Source organism: Falco biarmicus, chromosome 12 (assembly GCF_023638135.1).
Source record: "Falco biarmicus isolate bFalBia1 chromosome 12, bFalBia1.pri, whole genome shotgun sequence".
Classification (NCBI taxonomy): Eukaryota; Metazoa; Chordata; class Aves; order Falconiformes; family Falconidae; genus Falco; species Falco biarmicus.
Genome location: NC_079299.1, coordinates 22,316,429 through 22,339,204, shown reverse-complemented (window position 1 = coordinate 22,339,204; position 22,776 = coordinate 22,316,429). Strand labels below are relative to the sequence as shown.

At 37.5% G+C, this 22,776-nt stretch overlaps 1 protein-coding gene across 6 annotated transcripts in view; it reads left to right on the top strand.

Moving 5' to 3' along the window:
* BIRC6 (baculoviral IAP repeat containing 6) overlaps positions 1-22,776 on the top strand; it is a 183,139-nt gene that overhangs the window by 15,964 nt on the left and 144,399 nt on the right. For all 6 annotated transcript variants that reach the window (XM_056357629.1, XM_056357633.1, XM_056357630.1 and 3 more), the window contains exons 3-11: positions 2,797-2,934; positions 3,342-3,535; positions 5,441-5,552; positions 6,784-6,866; positions 8,060-8,282; positions 8,380-8,540; positions 10,433-10,491; positions 11,826-13,220; positions 20,249-20,398. In XM_056357629.1, the coding sequence (XP_056213604.1) occupies positions 2,797-2,934; positions 3,342-3,535; positions 5,441-5,552; positions 6,784-6,866; positions 8,060-8,282; positions 8,380-8,540; positions 10,433-10,491; positions 11,826-13,220; positions 20,249-20,398 (2,515 nt within the window). The remainder of the gene's footprint in view (positions 1-2,796; positions 2,935-3,341; positions 3,536-5,440; positions 5,553-6,783; positions 6,867-8,059; positions 8,283-8,379; positions 8,541-10,432; positions 10,492-11,825; positions 13,221-20,248; positions 20,399-22,776) is intronic.

The window sequence follows — 22,776 nt, the reverse complement described above, 5'->3', positions numbered from 1 at the left end:
TAGCTTAGTGTTTATTAGGTGAGGCAACATGTACATTCTTATTTTCAAATGTTGCCTAATGCAAGACAGCTAATAATTGTTTCTATTCTGAGGCACTTGGTGATGAGGAAAGCAGCTTTCACCTTTGTAATGATTATGAAGTAATAGACCTGGGAAGTAAATCTGTACCTCACTTTCAATTGCAAGCAAGATTAATTCTTTGTTTGGGAAAAGCATAGAGCATCTGCCAGTGATAATATTTAGAATAGTGTTTACAGTCAAAAAAACCCCAAACCTGGACTACTAGATCCAGATTCTGAGTCTTTAAAGCACTCTGAGAAAAGAGCACTTCCCATGCACCTCTGTGGGAAATGGAATTTATATTTAATGATGCACCACCAACAAAAACTTATCCTGAGTATTGTTTTAAAATATGTATGCACTCTTGGAATATTGAATAATAGGTGCTTATTATGAACCAAGAATGTGTGTTATATGTGAGGTTTAAAACTACTTGTCTTGAGTAGAAGCAACAGCAATAAAATGTTACTTCATAGAGGTCTTCAAAGAGAGCTTTCCAGGCTCCTCAGGCTTGTTGCCACTGGCATAATTTTTACACTCTTTGTGGGTAACTACGAAATCTTGGTATGCGTGGCAGAGTATGAAGAGACAGAAGTCAGCATTTCCTTTCATAAGTTTTGCTGTCACTGGTTTTGCAGTCTCACGTGGTTCGCCAGCTGAGACCACATCTGGAGTATGGTGTCCAGATCCAGGTTTCCCTGTTCAGGAGAGACAGGGAAGTACTGGAGACGGTCCAGCGGAGGGATCCAAAGGTGATGAGGGGACTGGAGCATCTCCCTGATGAGGAAAGGCTGGGAGAGCTGGGCCTGTTTAGCCTGGAGAAGGAAAGACTTGAGAGGGGTCTTATCAATGCATACACATCTCTTAAGGGCGAGTGCCAAGGGAATGGGGCCAGGCTCATTTCAGTGGTGCCTGGTGACAGGACAAGGGACAGCGGGCACAAACTGAAACATAAAATTTCCCTCTCAATATGAGGAAGAACTTCTTTACTTTGAGGGTGTCAGAGCCCTGGCGCAGGCTGCCCAGAGAGGCTGTGGAGTCTCCTTCTCCGGAGACATTCAGAACCTGCCTGGATGCAACTTTGTGCAACCTGCTGCAGGTGACCCTGCCTTAGCAGGGGGCTGGCCTAGATGGTCTCCAGAGCTCCCTTCCGACCCTGGCCATTCCGCGATTCTGTGAATACAGCCTGTAGGTTTGTGTCTGTTTTAGCTAAAGATTCTTTGGTTCTAAAGAGTTTACAGACCCTTCTTTCAAGGTTAAAATAGACCACTTCTCCACAAAAGATCCTTTCTGTAGAAGGGAATAGAAAATACTGTAATTCAGTAGCAGATCTGGGGAGTTGATGGCCAGATCAGTGAGGTGGGAGGAGAAAAATCAACAGTCTTCAGTTCTTGCTTTACATTTTAAAGATGAGTTACCCAGGCCTCAAAGTTTTAGTAAATATTAAGCAAATATCATACAAACACATCGGTCCACCTCTTTTATCATCAGAAGGTCAAGAACCTTTATCTAAGCAAGAGCCTTTATGTTTTGTTAGTCTCTAGAACTGTTCTGCAAATCTTTGCACTTAAATAGTCTTTTTATGTGATTGATCTGCTGGTAATGCTTTGCATCTTTATGCATTCCTAATTGTCAGCGTTGAGAAGTTATGATGCAGCCTCTATGCTTTTTTTATTTCCCCATAGAACACTGTAAATTTACGAACTTCCAGAGTCTTTGTGGTGTACTTCTGTCATCTGCAAGAGACTTGGGAAGTACAAGATACCACAGGAATTGTAATTGTCTTTTTATTGAAATCTGAGAAACAGATACAGCCTTAGCTAGGAGACTGATTTGCCTTATTTTCTGTCTTTATTCCTGCGAACTCCTGAAGGATGTAACCAAGTAGTCATTTGACCCATTCTGTTTGGAGCAGTTTGTGGCTGTTTAAAGGACTGACTGGCCATTGCCCTTAGGAAATACTTCCCCGTGTTTGTAACTTGAAAGACTTGATATAACGTTTTTCAGATGTTAGCCCAACTAACAACAGATACAGAATACTCTGTGTTTTGCACACAGAGCATATCTTTAAATCTCATCTGTTGACATGAAGTTAGCAGACAGAGGGACAAGGTAGAAACAGACGGGATTTGGAAGAAAAAAGTCTATAAATGGATGTTTATAGTGTTACTTTCCAGATGCATTATTTCTGAGTTTCAAAAATTTCTAGATTCTAAACTAGCCTGGTTTTTTTCTGCCTCATTTTCCAGCTTCATTATACTAGCCATTTTAAGTAATTTTTTATCTCTAATTTTGTTGCAACACTGTTTTTCTCATTATCATCTAACTTTTTTAAGATACAAAGCTACTCAGAAAAATGTCAAGACTTTGTTCTTGCTCTCACTTTTTGTCCCTAAAGCTGAGTGAATTCTTTTGAAGGGAAAGCATTGGGCAATAGATGTCTCCTTTTTTCATTGGCTTGAATATGGGTTCTAATTGTTTGTATGACTGACTTGTTTAACATTTGGTGGTAGCACCCTTGAGGGAACTTGTAGTAATTACTGTCACTATTGCTGAAGTTTTTCATTGATTGGCCTACAAAGTAAAATTTGGAACTGCTTGCTCAACTCTGGGTCTTTTATGGGAATTATGCTGATATAATATACAATACATTTCCTGGAGTAACAAAACAGGTATAATTCTTCTCTGTAGTTACTCAACATGGATGCTAACTTCTCTTGCGCATCTGCATTTTAGGCTCAGCAGCTGTTATCTGCTTGCATAGAAAAAGTAGATGTTTCTAGCACAGAGGGATATGACTTATTCATCACACAACTGAAGGATGGTTTAAAAAATACCTCACATGAAACAGCAGCAAATCACAAAGTTGCAAAGGTAAGAGTTTGTCTCTGTACTGTCTAACATGGATCGCCAAATCTGATTTGCTTGGCTACCATTATTGAAGCATACAAAATGCTTGACTTAGTGGTGCATTTTGTTTGAAGAGGATGTAATATGTTACGTGTTTCTTAGTGGGTCTGTGTGAAGTTTCACTTATTAAGGGAATAAACAAGGTTAGTTTCTTCCTGATAAACCCAACTGAGCTTAAATCTGAGGTTACTGACACTTTCCTTGTATTAAGTTCATGTTGCTTTTGTGTGCCTGTTCTTGTGTTATTTCTTGAAATCAAAAGAGAGTGCAAGCCGTGCATTTGTTTTTGGGTTTGACGCTGTCGTGATCTATTTGTTGTTTAGATACTAAAATTTTTAAATATAAACTAGGCACTTTTTTTCTTAATTTAGTGGGCAACGGTTACCTTTCACCTTCCTCATCATGTTTTGAAGTCTGTCGCCAGTGCCATTGTAAATGAGCTCAAGAAGATAAATCAAAATATTGCTGCCTTACCTGTAGCATCCTCTGTGATGGATAGGTTATCTTACCTCTTACCCAGCGCGCGACCAGAACTTGGTGTGGGACCTGGTCGATCTGTGGACAGGTACATTAAGACAAAATATGTGATAAATCTGATTAACAATTAGTAGTATCAGAGTAAGCTCTTAAGTGACTTTTATTTGCCAAAGAAATGAGTCCTATTCTGTACTTTCTTGCTCTTACACATACTGCTAATGAACTGTTTAATGCATAATGTGTTGTACATATTATAAACTTAGAGAAATCTTTATGGGTGCCACAAGGCTGTTTTGTTTGTATTCTGACTTTAATGCTAGGCAAGTTGAATTTGCTTTGCTCTTGATCCCAGCATATACTTTCAGAAAGGTAACAATTGCATCCCTAAATATAGGTCCCTAGGTGGTATTGTAACATGTTAATGTGATATGTTCACCGAGGCTTTACTCTTCATCGTGATTGATTATGAGTTTTATCTGAACAGTCTGGTGTGTATGACTAGTTATGGCGTTGCTCAAATTAGTACTGAAATGTTACCAAGACAGCAATGTTGAGATGTTCGGAAACTGCACAGCTTTAAGAGCCCATGTATACCTCTTTTGAATGCAAGGGGAGCACTCATTTGTCTAGCAAAGATAGAGCATATATGCTATGCTGCATTATTAATTCAGTTCCTTTTCCTTCATACAAGAAAGAGTTACGCTCATGTTTTGTGTTTAGGAAGTTGTTGCCTTTGCAGAGTGTATATATATACACTACTTCTGAACTCTAGTCAGCTGCTATGTGTTTGGGGTCAGAGAAAATTTTACCTCAGACTGTTGCTTCATTGCTTTCTGATCTAAGTGATAATGTGTACACAAGCAAGTAACCCATTACTTAACCTCCAGAAGCTGAGACTATAGTTAGAATACTGATATATCTTTTAAGTCTATAAATTAATTCCTGCTTGAAAGTTTCTCTACAATATTATTTTGCAAGCGTATTATAATTTCTTACAGGCCAAATTTAACAAAATTAATTGCATCTCTTATTTCCCCTCCCCAAGCCTCCGGGTCTACATGTACCTTGCCATAACTGTATTTTTGATTTGAGCTCTCAGAGATCTGTCTCTTAAGATGGTATAATGTCAATTAAGACAGCCCTTATGTAGGTGTTGCAAGAATAGTTTACTTCCTTGGTAGGAGATGTTTAATGCATTCATTCTCTTGTAAGACAGCAAATGTGTGCTGAAAGTGAGGGGCAGAAAGAAGTAGTGAGGCACTTTTCCGTCTAGCAGCACCCATTCCTTGGATGATACTGGAGAACAAAACTTCTCTCAAGGAAAAACAAAAGCTGATAGTTGTTTCTTACGTACAATTTCAGATGAGGGATGTGCACTGAGTGCATGTGGAAAAGAGAGGAGCTTTTCTTTGTAGATAATGAGTTGCAGAGGAGTTCATATTTTGTGGCTTAGTAGTTTATAATTTTTAAGTTTATAGTATGCAATGAGTGGTGAATGTTGGAGGATTTGTACCATGTATTCAGTTAAGACTAAAATATCACTTTTGAGTAGTTTTAAATATGCATATTCCTATCTGTTCAACTAATAAACTCAAATTTCTGTAGTAGTAGTCATGTTAAAAAAATCAACTCTAGCAGTTCCACTGGGCTAGATTCTGCATCCCCCCTAAATGCAGAGTAGCTTTGAATATCTGATGCTTTTCTGCAGTTAGGCAAACGAGGCTACCTGGAAGCTTATTTTATTAATCTTCCTTTTAAGGCCTGTAGGTTGTTGCATCTTTTGGTCTTCTGCTGAGCATGTTCTTTAGGCACCCAAGTGAGAGAACTTTGTAACTTTTCTGTAATTGTTAATGATAATTTTAAGTATAACTTATAGATAAGTAGCTGTGGTATTCCTAAATGCTTACTAAAGCATTGAAAATACCTCATAAATAGTTTAATTTTTTTGCTCTAAGTGGCAATTTTGGTAATGTAGACTTTTTTACCTTTCCAGGTCTTTGATGTATAGTGAAGCTAACAGACGGGAGACATTCACTTCATGGCCTCATGTGGGTTATAGGTGGGCACAGCCAGATCCTATGGCTCAAGCTGGGTTCTATCACCAGGTAAAAGGTTTAGTAGTTCTGCAGGGAAAAAAGTCCCTTTTTTAAATGTATTCCTTCAGTGATGCAAAAAGCATAAAGAAAAAGTTTGTCATTCAGCTGTTTCTTTAAGTTTCAGTTTCTTTTTTGTACAGATCACAGAAAATACCGTTCTGAACTTCAACATATAAAACACTTCTAAGTATCAGATTGATCTGAGTTAATCAGCAGTTATAAAGATGAGATTGGTTGTTACGTAGTCTCTTTTCCTCCTTGTCAGACTGTTGAGTAAATATCCTTTTTGTAAGTAAAGCAAAACAAGCAATAAGCTTGACGTGAGCTCTCTAAGACTTTCCTAGTGGGACTTAAAACTGTGTTGTAATAAACAACAGTTCTAGACCACATTACAAAATTATTAAGCTTAGTGAATATTTTATTCAACATTTTATTCCACTGCTTCTGCTTATTAACATTTTTCATTCTTTGAAATGATTTTTACTATTAAAAAATCATTTAAGGTATGGATTTAGATAATGATGGCTAGGCAGTGCATATCAGTAGACATCAGTATTGTCTGCCTCATTATGTCAACTGCAAAGCCTGATAGGTACAAGTGGATAAAGTTTTTGAAAGATTTCTTAAGCTTGTTCAGGAGGAGAAATGCAGGGGATTCATGTTAGAATTGCATTTGCATATTCCCAGGTATATCTTGGTGACTCAAAATGTGATCATGAAAATGCTAAATTTTAAGAGAATGGAAATTTCCATTTTTTTTCCTCTGTCACTTCAGCTAGCAACAACTGTTCTTTACAGAGGAGTGATACAGAATGCTTTGTATTCCAGCAGATTGGAAGCATAATAAGAAATACTGGTTCAACCTGTGTTGCATACAGATGTACAGTTATTCTGCTGAGGTTCTAATTTTTTTGGACCTTGTGAATGTTTTCCAAAGAAAAAAAGTTTTAGAAGTGATGCTGAGTTCTGTTCCGTGTCTGCGTGGTTTTTATCCGGTGGCTTGCACAGGTGTTGGTTTTGAACCTCTTCAGTAGTAATGTGGTGTATATTTTCTTTTTTTTTTTTTTTTTTTTTTTTAGTGTGAAATACTGCCATTTTATAGTGTGTAATTTGTGGCCTTTTGTAAGTTTGATGTGGTGCTTTGCTATGCCACTAGAAGAAGAAGAGGACTTGATGACCTATTTAGTGTTTCATAGTACATAGCTATATAAATATCAAGTGTTTCTTGTTATTTTTATAGCCTGCTTCATCAGGAGATGACAGAGCAATGTGCTTTACCTGTAGTGTGTGTTTGGTATGCTGGGAGCCTACAGACGAACCTTGGTAAGTTCAATGATGTTTAGAGTAGACTTAATTTTGTGCTGAATAGGTTAGAAATCTTTGGAGGACAAGGATCAACATTATCTTGATGGCATTTCTGGTAAGTTTAGGGTGTGTCACTGACAAGAATGGATTTCCAGAATGATTCCATGGGACAAATAACAAAATAATTCCCTGTACTATGTCAAATTTCTGTATAATACTAAACCCAAGACATTGTAGTTGGTTTTATTTCTTAATTCTGATTTGCTCTTTCATTTCAAATTGTTCCATGCCAAAGATGACAGCCAACATTTCTTTTCATGGATCTAACTCAATCTTCTGTACGATGGTAGCTAGAACGCATCTTTTTTTGAGTTCTTAAACTGCAATGGCCATGCAGTGCATATTTACCTTTATGTGAAGTTGCAAAATCCGTTACTGGTTTCCTGAATTGACTAAAATTGTGCATAGTGACAGAAATACAGAACTTTATGTTGATATTTTAAAGGGTCCTTAATGATATTTTTGTCTTGAATATTTGGTAATTTATAATCGTTATTTGAACACATCAGATTCCTGACTTGCTGGAAACTTTCTTTTTTAATATTATCTTCGTAGTTCTTGTCTCCTCCTTTCCCTTCTTAGTTTACGTATATTTTGTAGTAGTGCGATTGCTCTTTGCCATGTCTCTGCCTTAGGTATATATTGGGATTATAAGGTTTTTTCATGCTTCTTGGTCAGTGTGTCATTCAGGAGTAAATTCAGTTTTGTTTTTTATGAGTGTGGATGTAGAACCGAAGACGGGACGTTGCCTCATCTTATTAAGGTCACTTATAATAACACTTGAGTTCTATTGTACATTCTGTAGAATTCAGTCTGTGCTTTTCTTCATGAGGACATGATGGGCTACTGCCTATAGAACATTTTTTTTTTTTTTTAATGGACTAATTATATTAAGAGCACTGTGTTTAGATTCCTGCATTTGAATATGAATAGCCAGTAAGTACTTGATCAAAGGCTTTAATGCAGTCTACTATTGAGAAACAGCAGGGAAAGCTGTGTTAGTAACTTGAGAACTCTCTTGTATGGTTGACTGCAATACAGTTCAAACAGTTCAGTGTCAGCTTCACTTCAAGGGCTGAGTTTGTATGTGATGTGTATATTTTTCACAGTAAGAAATCAATATTTGCTGTGTTTGTTTTTAATATGAAAAGGTCTGAACATGAGAGACATTCCCCAAACTGCCCATTTGTCAAGGGTGAGCACACTCAGAATGTACCTCTTTCAGTCACACTGGCAACAAGTCCAGCACAATTTCCCTGCACAGATGGCACTGACAGAATAGCCTGCTTTGGATCTGGAAGTTGCCCTCATTTTCTAGCTGCTGCAACAAAACGAGGAAAGATCTGCATATGGGATGTTTCCAAACTTATGAAGGTATACAATATAAACAGCCAGTTTTTATTAATCGATAATGGATGAAGCATATGTCAATTTAAATCAAAGACCTCTTCTGTTTTTTGTTATTTCTCAGGTCCACTTAAAATTTGAGATCAATGCATATGATCCAGCTATTGTGCAGCAACTTATGTTATCAGGAGAACAGAGCTCAGGGGTTGACTCAAGGAGACCAACACTAGCATGGCTAGAAGATTCATCTAGCTGCTCAGATATACCAAAATTAGAAGGAGACAGGTATGCTGATCTACAAAATGAGAAATATGAAATGCTGCTGTGTAACTAGTCAGTGCCATTTAGTTAAGTCACGCTTTATGAAACTTAAGCTTAGTAAGATTTATTTTTTTTATGGGGATAATTTTTTTTAATCATTGTGTAGCTGTACACAATTCAACACTTAAACAATAACCTAAATTTCTGTCTTTAAAACCAGTTCCATTTTATTTTTGCTGTTTCAGTTTTTATACTCCACTAACAGAGGGGTGCCAAATCTCATTGCTGCCCTGTGCTGATGTTCCAGAGGCACAGAAAAACCAGAAAGGAATATGAGTTTTGGAGCAGTTTTTCATTTCAGTTATGGATTATGTGTTTAAGGCTTTGAAAGCAAAGGCTAGTTGTGTACTTCTGGAACGTATTTTTCTCTGATTACTTCACTGTAATTTCTGGTTACTTCATTCTGAAAAGAAATTATGTGGATGTGGTAGGAATTGCTTTCATTTTGTACATTTAACACATGCATAAAAATTCTAAACAATTAGTCCTGTGGCAAACTCTTGATAAGGTAGAGGGTAAGCCAGTGCTTAGAAAGCGTCATGTGAGAAAAAGCAGTATATTTATGCTTCTTACGGTCTCTTACTGGAAACTCATTCCTCATGTTACCAAAACTCAAAAAAGTAAAGTCTCTTGGAGCTGGAAAACTCAGGACAAAAGCTGTTTGGGGAGTCTTGCTAGTTTTCTGAATGTTTCTTCTTAAACTTCAGCATCACAGAAAGCAGCAGTACTGCTACAATGCACACGAAAGTGAATCTTTGATTTTAAGCTTGGTGTAATTGTGTATTACAAATTGGTGTAGAGCAAATGGGAAGCTTGCTCTTCTGAAGAGGGTATGTAGAAATGTGGGCAACATCAGAGTGTGGGGCCTAACAGCCACTGGGGTCTGGACTTTTACTGTAGCTTTAGGGCTATACTCCTTGAGAATTAAAGAATTAAGACGATTTTAAGAGCTGGTTAAAGGATGGGACAGTCATCGTAATCCAACTGCTCAGAACTAAGTTATCTTTCATTTCACTTAACCTGTATGAAATTTATTATCGCTTTCCTACTCAAGGGGAAGCTGGATGAGAATAGAAGTATTAAGTTGTTGCTGTCTTGTCATGAAGCGAAGGTTGGTGAGGTTTGAACTGAAGTAGATCAGTTTCTTGGGCATGAAGGAAACATCCAGTTTGTTGAAATGTGGGGATCTGATTTAGTACTGTGAGTAGTTCTACCTGAAGCTGCAAAGGCATTACTGTTTTTCCTGTGTGTAAAGAGCCTGTAGTAAGAAATTGTTTCTTATATTGGAAAAGCCAGGTGCATAAAATCTTCATCTGTTCTTAGAACTACTGGAGGGCCTGTATCTCTTGAAGAGTTATCTTGAGCAGAATCTGCTTTTATGAAAAAATAATTCATCTGGTAGTATTTTTTTAAAAGCAACACACTGTTCATACGCCCATTCTGTTACTAGCTACAAAATTGCCTTGGTAGAATTGAAGACCAGTCTGGCAGCTCCACCTTTCAGAGACTGTTTTGAGGAACTTTGAAGAAGGTGTCGTCAGCTTTTAGAGGTTTTATTTGTTTGGTTTAGTTTTTCTTGGAAAGATTCCTGAGAACTGGCTTTCATTTTCATTCCATTTATGTCTGAATTGTTGGGAACACAATAGTAGAATGAGGCAAATAGAAAGCTGATCTATTGGTTTGATGATAGGGAGAAGGAGATCTTTATATTGTTAGTGTCTGTGACCAACTCATCAATGGATTTGCAATGCTGACTAAAAGAAATGCCAGATTATAATGTATTTTTTACTTTTTAATTAAAAATAAGATTGCAGCTACAGTGTACATGGTGTCATTAATGCATTACTTTTTTTCAGTGATGACCTACTGGAGGATTCAGACAGTGAAGAACATTCCAGATCGGAATCTGTGACAGGTGGGTTGTATCCAATTTATGCAATAATTTAGAGGTCAGAAGGGAAATTGCTCTTTTTAGTTTTTTTAAAAAGCCCTGTCAAAACCAATGATATTATAGTCACTGTATTAGAAAAAAGGAAAAGGATTGATCATGAAAGCAATGCCAATATTTAAGTCATTGTGTGATGGAGAGATTACATACAGAAGAAGAGGAAGCCCCCCACTTTGTTTGTTAATAAATGTCTTATTTGACATCAAGCATTGCTTATCTTGTGGTCAATAAAACACAAACCAAGTTGAAAGAACTTACATACAACAGGAACAAATCATATCTGTACAAAACACTTTAAATTCAGGGGACTGCCAGAGAGGGTTCCTGTATCTTGACTGTTTCCTTGTGGGTATTCACTTTGATAGAGTATTCTCTTCCCAAATACAGATTTCATCTGGAAGCAGAACAGTGCAGTGCATGGTGTTCTTGTGTTTTCTTCTTAGAGGTTGAATGAGAAATTTTGATGGGAGAGAGGATTACATGTTTATTTTCCATAATCCAGTTTACTACTTTGAGTAAGAATCAGCAAGTGGGGAGAAAAAAGAACATGTGCATGTTAATACACGCAAGGAAATAGACTTGAGATATAAAAAGTATTTTTTTCAACAACAGTATTAGTAAAGATGGTGCTCTGTCATTTATGCTTAAATCCTCTCAATCTGTGTTCGTATGGTGTCCTTTTAATCTTTTATATCTCCACATTACTTAATTGAACTCTTCTGATCGTTGTTACTCTTGCAGTGCTGTTAATTTGATCGGGCTCTTTGTTTTATAATAGTTTGGAGTTCTTTCTATCAGGTGGTCTGTTACATGGTGGGAAGTGTCACGTTTTAGAGTAAAGTGACATATTTTTCAACTAAGATCGGACAATGAATCTGCAGAATTACAGATTTTTGGTGGTACTGGATTGTCTGGGAGACAAGGGGAATAATATATGGCAGAACATGAATTGAGTTGAGTTGATTAGATAGCTGGATTTCAGAGTGGTAGTCTAGCCAAATAGGATAATTGGTAGAAAGGTAATGCTGTTTACTGGGAGACTTGATAAAAAGGCTGATGTCCTGTTCTCTCTACTTACTCTTGTGGATAAAATTAGGAGAACCATTAGTCTCTGTGGAAGGAATGTTTCTGGACCTCTTTTACTGTTTTTGACTATCAGATCTTGAACACGTGAAATGTTTTAACATATTGAAACTGTAGAGCAGTCAGTTCTTGCTTAATTATGAGGATAAGTCCATAATATATGCAATATAATTCCATTTTTTTGAACATGTATAATATTACACGTTTTTGTTTTAAAGGGCATACATCACAAAAAGAAACTATGGAAGTCAGCCTTGATATAACAGCTCTCAGCATTCTTCAGCAACCTGAGAAACTTCAGTGGGAAATTGTTGCAAATGTTCTGGAAGACACGGTTAAGGATCTAGAAGAACTTGGGGCAAATCCCTGTTTGGCCAACTGTAAGAGTGAAAAGATGAAGGAAAAACATCTAGAACAACACAACATTCCCTTTCCTTGTTTATTAGCTGGAGGTCTATTAACATACAAATCACCTGCTACCTCTCCTGTTAGCAGTAACTCTCAGAGGTCACTGGATGGCTTAAGTAGGACTCGAGGTGAGAGTGTCTCAGAACAGGGATCAACTGACAATGAATCCTGCACTAATTCAGAACTGAATTCCCCTCTGGTAAGGAGGACTTTACCTGTATTGCTGCTATATAGCATTAAGGAGTCTGATGAAAAAGCAGGAAAACTCTTTTCACAGATGAACAATATTATGAGTAAAAGTATACATGATGATGGCTTCACAGTTCCACAGATCATTGAAATGGAGCTGGACAGTCAGGAACAGTTGCTGTTGCAGGATCCCCCCGTGACTTACATTCAGCAGTTTGCAGATGCTGCCGCCAACCTAACTTCTCCGGACTCGGACAAGTGGAGCTCTATGGTTCCCAAGCCTGGGACTTTGGTTCAGTGCCTGCGTCTGCCAAAGTTTGCAGAGGAGGAGAACCTGTGTGTAGATTCAATCACACCTTGCGCAGATGGAGTTCATCTGTTAGTAGGACTGCGGACTTGTCCTGTCGAATCTCTGAGTGCAATAAATCAAGTAGAGGCCTTGAATAATTTAAATAAATTAAACTCGGCACTATGTAATAGAAGGAAGGGGGAACTAGAATCAAGTCTTGCTGTAGTGAATGGCACGAGTATTGATGTAATCCAGCATGAGTCACCAGCAGATGTACCAACTCCTTTAATAATTCAGCCTGAACAGAGAAGTGTTAGTGGTGGATACCTAGTGCTTTATAAGATGAATTATGCCACTAGAATAGTTACTCTAGAGGAGGAACCAGTAAAAATCCAGCGTATCAAAGACCCCCAAGACACAATTACCTCAATGATTTTGCTCCCACCAGATATATTGGATAATCGAGAGGATGACTGTGAGGAGCCCGTAGAGGAAATACAATTAACTTCTAAAAATGGCAGTGGGAGAGAAAGAAGATCTGAGATCTCTACTCTTGGGCACCTGGTAATAACTACTCAGGGAGGATATGTAAAAATACTAGATCTTTCGAACTTTGAAATTCTGGCCAAAGTGGAGCCACCTAAAAAAGAGGGCACTGAGGAACCAGATATGTTTGTCTCTGTGATATACTGTTCGGGCACAGACAGATTATGTGCGTGCACCAAAGGTAAGACTTTCCTTTAAATTGTTTGTTTTTAATGCTTGGTTTGACTGTATTCAGATTATATTACAGAATTTTAGAAACTGTGTTTCAAAATAGTAATGGGCAAATTGCATTGAATTTATGTACAGTTTAATTCTGTTCTAGCGAGCATAAACTCTAGTTAACTCCTCTTCTTAAATGTAGATTTTAACCTCTAAAATGGGAATAACTCGGGTAGTCCAGTGTACTGGTAAACTTGTTCTTGTAGAGGCGCAGCTTTTCTTAAATCCAAAACAAATAAAGGTAGTTTTTTTATGTAATTAATTCTGTGCTAGAGATCCACGTTTCAGCAAAATGTTTCCTGTCTGTAATTGGTGGTGTTCAAGAGGGTAGAGAAGATAATGCTTTTGTACCATATTCCAGTCATCATTTGTATTTCCTTTCGGATAGGGCTGCTGGTTCTGCTTCAGCCTTTTTCAATTGGGATAACACTCTCTTGAGCGTGAAAGCCATGGAGGATTGTGAATTTTTTTCAGCATGAATGATTTTTTTTTCAAAAGGAACACCAGACATTTTGAGGGAAGGAGGGAGGTAGAAGGGGAATGTAACACAAGTCCAGGCAACTGCTACTTCATGGAGGTCCCTCAGCCACCACACACCTCCCTGCTTCCTTGCGTCATGTTAGGGCAGTGGAAACAGCTCTGGCTTCAATCAGCGGGGTTCCACCATCCACCACTGTCTCATTTCATTCTCCTGCACTTGGATGCAGCTCTGGTGGAAACAATTGGCCTCTCAGAGGGGCTAAGCTGATGGGATGATTCACGTTTCAAATGAAATCCCACCAATATCATGTTGAACTTTACTAGAAGAATTTAAATTGACACATTTCCTCCTTTCATGGTGGTGTTGTGTTGATTACAGAGTCCTTACATGAGTGGTTAAACTCAAATCAGATTTACCTGTTGTTTCCAACAGTCAAGCTTACTATGTTTATTACATTATTATGTAAAAATCTCATGTCTCTAAAGGGCCCTGTGTTTATCACTCACCTACCAAGAGTTTTACCAGTGGAGACTTTAGATTTGCTTTTTGAGTATGGATGAAAACTCTATATGTTAGCAACTAGTATTTATGTTTGCAGATTCCCAATGGAGACATTCATATTTACTAAATGGTTCTCTTTTGGTAACTGCTTTTGAAGAAATGTCTGTTGAACTATTTCAGCTTTATTTAATAATGCGTGCTTCTCCCTAGTTAAAATAGAACTTTACCTGAAAGGCTAATTGCCTTTGAAAACTGTTAGCATCTTATTTGTGTCATAATGTTTTTACTTTGCTGATTAAACTGCAGTCTCACTTAAAAAAAACCCCAAACCTTCCTAAGGTTTTTTCCTATAGAATTACACTATTATTCATTTCTTTCTCACTTCAAATCTATTCTTGTATCTTGTCTTTTAAGACTAATGATTAAAGGGCTTATTGTTACTGTCCACAGTACTTTCCCATCCGTTGGTAGCATGTATGGTAATTATATTCTTGTAACATTTGGTATGATCTAAACCTGTTTTGGGACCTTGAGTGTAGGATACGCAGGTCTGTTGAGTTGGGGGCGTGCATTCTGTGCGCGTAGGAGTATTTTCTCTAGATAACCACCACCTCTGTTACTGACTAGAGAACACTTAATTTTCCTCATAACAGACAAGTACATCATTCTGCTTTTTCAGTATTTTTTTTTCTGTGTATTTTTATCTATATTTTTCTCTCTGAGAGTGTTGTAATGTCCATTTAGTAGTTTATAAATAGTTTTGCTGTGACTTCTTTTGTTCTTGCTGCCCTTAAGATGACTGAGATTTTCGGTTTTCTCTTCTGTAGTCCTGTGTGCCACAGGTATCCCTCTGCCTTCAAGTTTCCTCTTTCGAGTATAGTACTTAGATAACTCTTCATTTTTATTATTTTTTTTTTAATCCATTGATTATTCTTATCTTTCATTTACACCCACTGCACTGTGGAACTTGATTTTCTGCTCTGCAACCAAATTAGAATGAACTTCAGAATTCATTATTTTCATTGTTTAAATGTCTTTAGAGGCTTTCAATTTCTATTCCTTTTTTAACATTTCAGTCGCTTCTCCGGGTGTAATTTTTCTCACTTTTGTGAGAAAAGTCCAAAGCCATGATAAATATTTTGGGACTAATGTCCATTAGAAGTCTGGATTTCAGGGTCTGATACTAGGTATATCTGAAGCCTCAGAGTCCTAATGTTTATGCCAAAATATGAAGTTTTGTAAAGAATGGCTTGATCTTAGATGTTCATAAATAACTGTACTACATAAAATTCAGGAATACTAAAGAAAAAAAAAAAAGGCAAATTAAAAACCTCAACTATTAATATAATTTTTTTATCCTATAGTCTTACTGCACATTTCAATAACTTGATGTAAGGAGTAGTTTTTGCATAATTTTTGTTGTGTTGAATTGTAATCATCCTTGAATCTTTCTTCTGTAAGTGGGTAAAATTGCTGATCTGCTACGTGGCCAAATATATCTATTTTTAAATTATTATTTTTTCTGAAATGCAGTTTTCTTAGACTTCTTCTGAAATTGTTTTGAAGTGTTTTGCTTTTATATATTTACTACCACATGTGGGATGGTGCCTGCGGTCTGAAAGCATTAGGAAGATAAGTGTTGAAGTAGAATAGCTATATTCACTGATGTATTCAACATTAATCATTCTAACAAGTAGCTTCTAGTGCAACAATCTAAGTGAAAATGTTAAGTAGAAGATTTGGAACGTACATGGCACTGGAAGTGCTTGGATGTTGTTGGAAAATTATTCAAGAATAGAAACTGAGCAATATATTCTTTTCTGTTTACTTGCTTGAATGATGGCAGTAGGCAAAGAACGCTTTAACGTCAGAAAGTTTTGGATGAAGAGCCTTTTTTTTTTTTCCTGCTGCTCCTGCTTGTTGCCATATTTTTTTCATTGGTCGATCATATAATTTTCTCCAAAACTGCCTTTAAGATATAACTGAAAAGAAACCTCTGTGTGAAGGGGTGTTTCAGGTTTTGAGTGGCTTTAAGTAAAGATGTTTTAGACCTGCGTTTGACATCATCCATCTGTGATCTGGGAATAGTTATTCTTATCCTGCTTCAAAACGTTACTTCTTGGTGTCAGCTTCAGGTGCTTCTCCGTTTCTGCAGGGATTACCCGGAGATGACCTCTTGGGTCTTGAGTGTGCAAGTATATTCTTGGTTACATTTCGGTTAAGCAAACATAGTGGACTTTTAATGGCTTTGTATTATGCTTTATTGTCTTCCCCTTGGCTCAGGTAGGCTGTAGTTAATAGTCCTCTTAGTGTAGCGTTTTGTGTGTTATCATGTGGGGGTTTTAAGCATTTTGTGTTGTGTCATTAATATAAACCCATTTAAATTCTGCTTTTGTAGCATTCAAAATAAGTAAAATCTTTATTACAAAACTATGCAGTAGGCTGACAGATACTGTTTTTGAATAGGGTTACAGCTCTAGGGTGGTCTTTTGATGGTATTTAAAACCTATTATCTTGTGTTTAAGAGGATCCAATAGTTTATTTTGGATGCGTCAATTTCCAGAGCTACAGTTGTCACTGCCTTTATATCTCAGTTTTCCTCTAATTATATTTCTTTTTTTAAATTACAGTCCGACCAAAAATTACTGAAGAAAATGGTCCACAGCGTACATTCTACTTTTTTTTTTCTTTTGTTGGGTTTGTTTTGGATTGTTTCCTTAGTTTAGCTACTTAGCTGTATTTGCCATTCAGGCAGTTTTGTTGAACTTTGCTTTAGAATATGAAATGGGCTAGAAAAATAGGTATCTCATAAATCTTCCTTTTTTTTTTAATCTAACATAAAGGTGCAAATCTCTGTATTTTGTTTTGGCAGTTTTGAAAATTGTGCATACTTGTGTTTCTGGGAATATTTTTTAAAAGATCATTAAGAATTGTGGGTTTTCTGTCTTCCATCACCGCTGATGTTCTCCCTTGTCAAGTTATGAACTTCGGTGTCTGAAGGCATATTGCAGAGTAGGGAAGTGAGGTGGCATTTCGAACAAATGCTACAAGAAATAGAAATGTTCAGGGTGTTGTGGTGAAGCAGGTACTTCCCACCCAGACTGATTGAGTAGGTGTTAAAATGTGTATGATCTGTTTGAGTGCTTGAGTCCCTTCCAGTGAGTGAAGCATTCCTGCGTTGTGCTCACCTGAAATTTGCAATAATTCTTTCACAAATCTAGTTTTTGATTGTTTGTGTTGAGTCTTACATTATAACAAGAGTTTTCCTGGTCACTCCTCTGTTTTGGAGAAAGTGTTTTTCAGACTGGAAGTTGGTATGTCCAAAGAGTGTTGTCTGTGCTGATATTTCTTGTTGCAAGCCTGGCAGAACTGGGTAGTGCTTTCATAGCTTTGGTAATTGATTCCCCCAAATCTTGTACCTTTCAGTTATAACAGATTTCTTGCTCTTGAGTTGTGTATTAATTACTCTCTATAGCTTTTTTCTGGGTTTATTGGATATCTTATTGGTCCCTTCTGTGTCATTAGGCTTTGTCAGCCTTGCATACTGGTGTATTTGAAGTTCAGGAATCAATTTAGTGTTCTCAGTTTTCTGCCTTCATAGTCAATGGGGTCTAACGGGACTGAGGAGAGACTGAGTTTTTTTCCGCATCAGAATTGTTGTTCAAAGTGATGCTGAGAGATAGTCTTCAAGTCAAGATCAATTACACTTACCCGGTCAGCAGTAGAGAACTGATCAGACTGTTTTCAAAGATCTTCAACGTGGAGATTTAACAGTCTACTCATAAAATTTCTTCTGCTGCATGCTGTCCTTGAAGATGATTTTTTTCCCCCTAGTTTTTAGCCTGTATCATCTTTGCTGATTGAAGTCATTACTGTTGTACTGTCCTTTATGAACATGGCAAAGAGATTGCATCAAAAAAGAAGGGGAAGACAGAGTTTAAGTACAGTCTTCCAACTGTTTATTTTAAGCCGAGTATCTTCAATCCTTTTAAACTTTCCTCAGGGACTTTGAAAGAAAAAATCCCTTACTCTCCACTCCCAAAAAAACATCTCAAGTCAGTCCACATATCTTGATGAGATACCGAAAACCAGGCACTGTGATCCTCCAGGTGTCTTTGAATGGAACAGAATTCCTTAGCAGCTCTGCGGTCTGTGCACACCAAGTGTGTGTGTATGTAGTGGGATGTTTGCACTTTTGAGCAGGAAATTGGATCAGGTTTACCTTCAGACTCACAAGAGCTTCCTTTACAAAACTGCTGGCTAGTTGATTTTTCTTCATCCCATGATAGTGCGTTTAATTATTTCTTGCTAGGCATAGTAACTTTCACATGTCCCTATTCAGTTGCATTCTATTTTTTCATCAGTCTGGATGGAATTTTACAGCTGAAATCTGAGAATAGTGTAAATCCTGTTGGAGTGAGGTTTTGGGGAAGCTTTCTTGAGGACATTTTTCAAGTGTTCTGAACTAGTATGTTTAGAGCTAACACTTTCTTTACAGCCCAGTGGCGAGAGGAGGACTATAAGTTGTTCAGTGGATAGTTTCCTGTAGTATGGCATTGTTTCCTTAATTCCTTTAACTATTCAGGTATTGTTAACTATGTCCTTGTGTTGTGATTTGCTGTCGACAATTGTCACTCTTCCAGACTCCTGCGAGAGTCTAGGATGTGTTTGGGATGCTGGACATTTCACAGATCAGCTTTGACTGCAGTGGCCTAGTCTCTGACATGTTCGCTAACTTGTGCCAGTGCTGCTTTCCTGGAACCGGTAACTGTTTTGCCAGAAGGAAGCTTGGGATTTATTTGGATGGATTTGTGATTCTTATGTTCTGTTTGTATAACCCACCAGGTTCTTGAGTCCAAGCAAATTACAGATTTTAAACACAATTCAGAATTAAATTAACAGTGTTTTGAATGTGTTAACTGTTATTTTGGGGGAGTATAATGGTGCTGGTTTCAGATTATTCTCCTGAGTAAGTCAGTGTCAGCTTTCATATCTTCTTGGTAGGGATTGTGACTGTCTCTTGTAGTGTGGATAAAATGGTAAGGATGGTTTTGCTGCTGTGAGTTAGTGACAGAAACTCAGACACTTGGTTTGAGAACCAAAGTTCTGTTTCTTTAGAACGAAACCCTACCGAACCATCTCCAGAATAAATGAGACCTTTGGTATAACTTTCCCTTAGAAAAACCCACAACTTCCTGAAGTTCTTCAGTGTTTCTCTTGCTGTAAGCTGTAAGACTGGTAGATGGTGCAAGTCAGTATGTTGAACTTCGTAAGATTTTCCCCTCTATTTAAATCCTACTGATTAGGACTTTTGTAGCTTCTGAAACTGTTAACAGTTCTTCCCTCCCCCCAGCCTTACATAAAATTGAGCATTCCTTCTTGGTGACTTCTCTGTAAATGGTAGAATTCATCTATGTATATCTGTAGTGGTGAGTAATGGGCAACTTCCTTGAGTGATTTCAAGCTTTAATCAAAACATTTTGTCCACTGAAATGGACATAATGTGAATTGATGGAATAATGTGAAGAGCCCCTTAGGAGAGTTCAGTGGGGAAGTGAGTTTTCACTTCACAAATAATGAACTTTAAAATGATATTTATGCAGCCTGTACAAATGAAGTAATAAAGGCCTTCAGTTGACATGATGGAGTATTTTTCTGTTTAAAAGCCTGATTTGTATTATGGAAAGTGTCATAATGGTTTTGATTTTTGGTTTCTATTGAGGTTTCCTAAGTTAATCACCTTTTAACCCCTCTCCCCTATTACTTTTTTTATTTTGATGCCATTCACAACTGTAGTCAGTATTTTTGTAGTTCTGTATTGCATTTTTTCTGAAAAAAAACCTGTGGTAATAAAGGAATATGAGTATTCCTGTATGATCATACTGGTGTCAGGTCCTGTATAATTACTCTCATAATTGGATACCATTCTAACTGCAAGCCTGCCTTGTGAGTTGAGTTTAGCTGTATGCCTGTCTAAACTTTCTTGTTTTGTTGTCTGGTGATTTTAGGTGGAGAACTTCATTTTCTTCAGATTGGAGGGACCTGCGATGACATAGATGAAGCTGATATACTTGTAGATGGATCCCTTTCCAAAAGTGTAGAGCAGTCATCAGAAGGCACCAAGCCCTTGTCTAACCCTTCTAGTCCAGGAATTACAGGTAAACTGCATGTGTTTAAATGTAACATAAGTGAAAATGCTTTTGCGATTTTTGCAAGTTGCATATTAAGATGATTTTGATATATTTGAGAGCGTACTGCTTTATACTTTTTTGCTCCCTGTAGTCGTAGTTCTGTAGTTGCTGTATGTCTGTCACTGATTCTGTACAACCATAACACTTAAGCAGTTCTTCATTTAAAACCCCCCACTTTTGTATAACTGATTGTTTTTCCAGTCTCTACGTGCTATTTTATGTGTGGCAGACAGAGAAAAACACTTAATTGTATAGACACTGTTAAATCACATGTTCATTATGTAAAATTGCCTTAGCATTTCATGCAGAAGCTGTACAGCTCTACTTAATAAACTGTACAAAACATGTATTCAGCAGGTACTGTTACAGTGAGATTGATGCTGTCTATACTTCTAGCAGTGCAGTTACTATTGATAAATTAAGCTTATGATGTGAACTCTTGGATTTTGGTTTTTAGCAGTTGATTTGAGTTGAGCGATGCTCAAATTCTGGTTACATTTGCCTACTAGTTTCCTTCCTGGAAAGGTTGTCTACCCTTGAACAGCAAGAAATAATTGCTTCTAATTGTCCAAATTCTATTTTTACCTTGAACATCATATTTGAGTCTTGTCTTTACTGCAATTCTCATATACCAGTCCTGCCACCAGTCTGCTGTTTCTTGTAGTATTGTGGCCCACTTAGGGGAAAATCAGGAGTTGGGTGAGAAGGTTCTTCCTTTTGTAGTCAGGTAGAGGGGAAAAATGTGAAGGGCTCCTGCTTGTGAAGAAGAATGGTGAGCATGCACATTATGGGAGCTCCTGTGGGGGCCTCTCGATCTTTTCTCAGTCCTCATCAAAGATGCTTTAGTGTAGATAACTTGCTACTAAGACTTAACAACAAATCTAATTTTGTTCATTAAGCCTGAGGAAGATTTGAGTCATGCTGAGTTTTTTAAAGTGTGTGTGTCTGTGTGTGTATATATATATATATATTTATAGTCTTACTTTGAGTTTTAAAGGGAACTGTTTGAGAGAGCTGTAAAACTATTATGCTTTTCATTTTGTTTTAACCTGCAATTGATGAAAATAGAGACACAAAGCATAATTATTTTGGTTGCATTGTAATTTGGAGGTTTTGGTCATGCCTGTTGGGACAGAACTAGGGATATGCTGGGAAAAGATGACCTAGAATATAAAATACAAGACTAAATAATATAAAACATGAAGATAAAGCAATATTACAATGGAAACAAACCATTCATGTAGCTATTTCAGAGGACTGTTGTCCATTTTGTGTGTGTCTGTGTGTGGTGGGAGGTGTCCTTGCCTGCAGTGGCAGAGAAAAAAAGCTGGGAGAGGACTGAGTTGGCAGTACAAGGGACCGTTTTGGATCACAGCATCTTTGTTGTCAACAGGCTACTTGCTGTCTTTCTCCCCAAACCCCAGCTTGCTGCCAGCCTTGTAACACTTTGTGTTGTGCTATGTTTGTATGACCCCTGATTTTACTGTACAAGAGGTGATCAAAAGAGGAAAGGAAAAGATGCTTTTTGTTGTAAAACTATCTGTAAGCAGCAGTACAGCAGTTGCTGTCATCTTCTCTGCTCTGAGGACTGAATGTCTCCTCCTCCTCCTCCTTTTTCACCAAAGGAGCCATTCCTGAAGTTTGAAAACTGCTACGTAATAAACCAGTGAACATACATGAGGGAAAGAAGTCTGTGGCTTTCTACAGCTTTCTTCTTTTGCTAATGGCAAATAAAGCAATAAAGAGAATACGAATATCCAGGGCATAGATGTGCTTCAGTAGGTGCATTCCCTGTAGAGTAGCTTATCAGCAGATTTAAGTGACTTCCAGTCAAATGGTAACTTTGACTAACCTGGTGAGTCAAATTGATCATTACTGTTTAAATTCTGCCAGTACTGTAATGGGTAAATTTTTTTTGTTTGTTTTTTATCTTGTTCTCCTACCCATCCGGCCTTCAGTATAGGCTTGAATATGGCTTATTGGAACAAGAAAGGAATATACTTGTATGTATGGACTTCAGAGTAGCTGTATCTTTAGATTGTCCATAAGCTGCAGGTCGTCCTTTAAGTAGTCGTACAGTTCAGAGACTGTAGCATTGCTTGATCTTGGTCTGTGATGGTTTCCAAAGAGGAGTTAAATACACAGTAATGATCAGATAGATTGAGTACAGTTTTGCTGTGGTATCAAACTGAGCCACTAAAAGCTGCAAGAGAAGCTTAATAGTCACAGGAAGCCAGTGATGAAAGGAGGGGGCTGGGGGGAAGAGCTGAAAAGCTGAAACCAAATGGTGGTTGTAGAGCTCTTGGTCTGACCCATCTGGGTTAGGGTTACTAAAGTCAGTAATA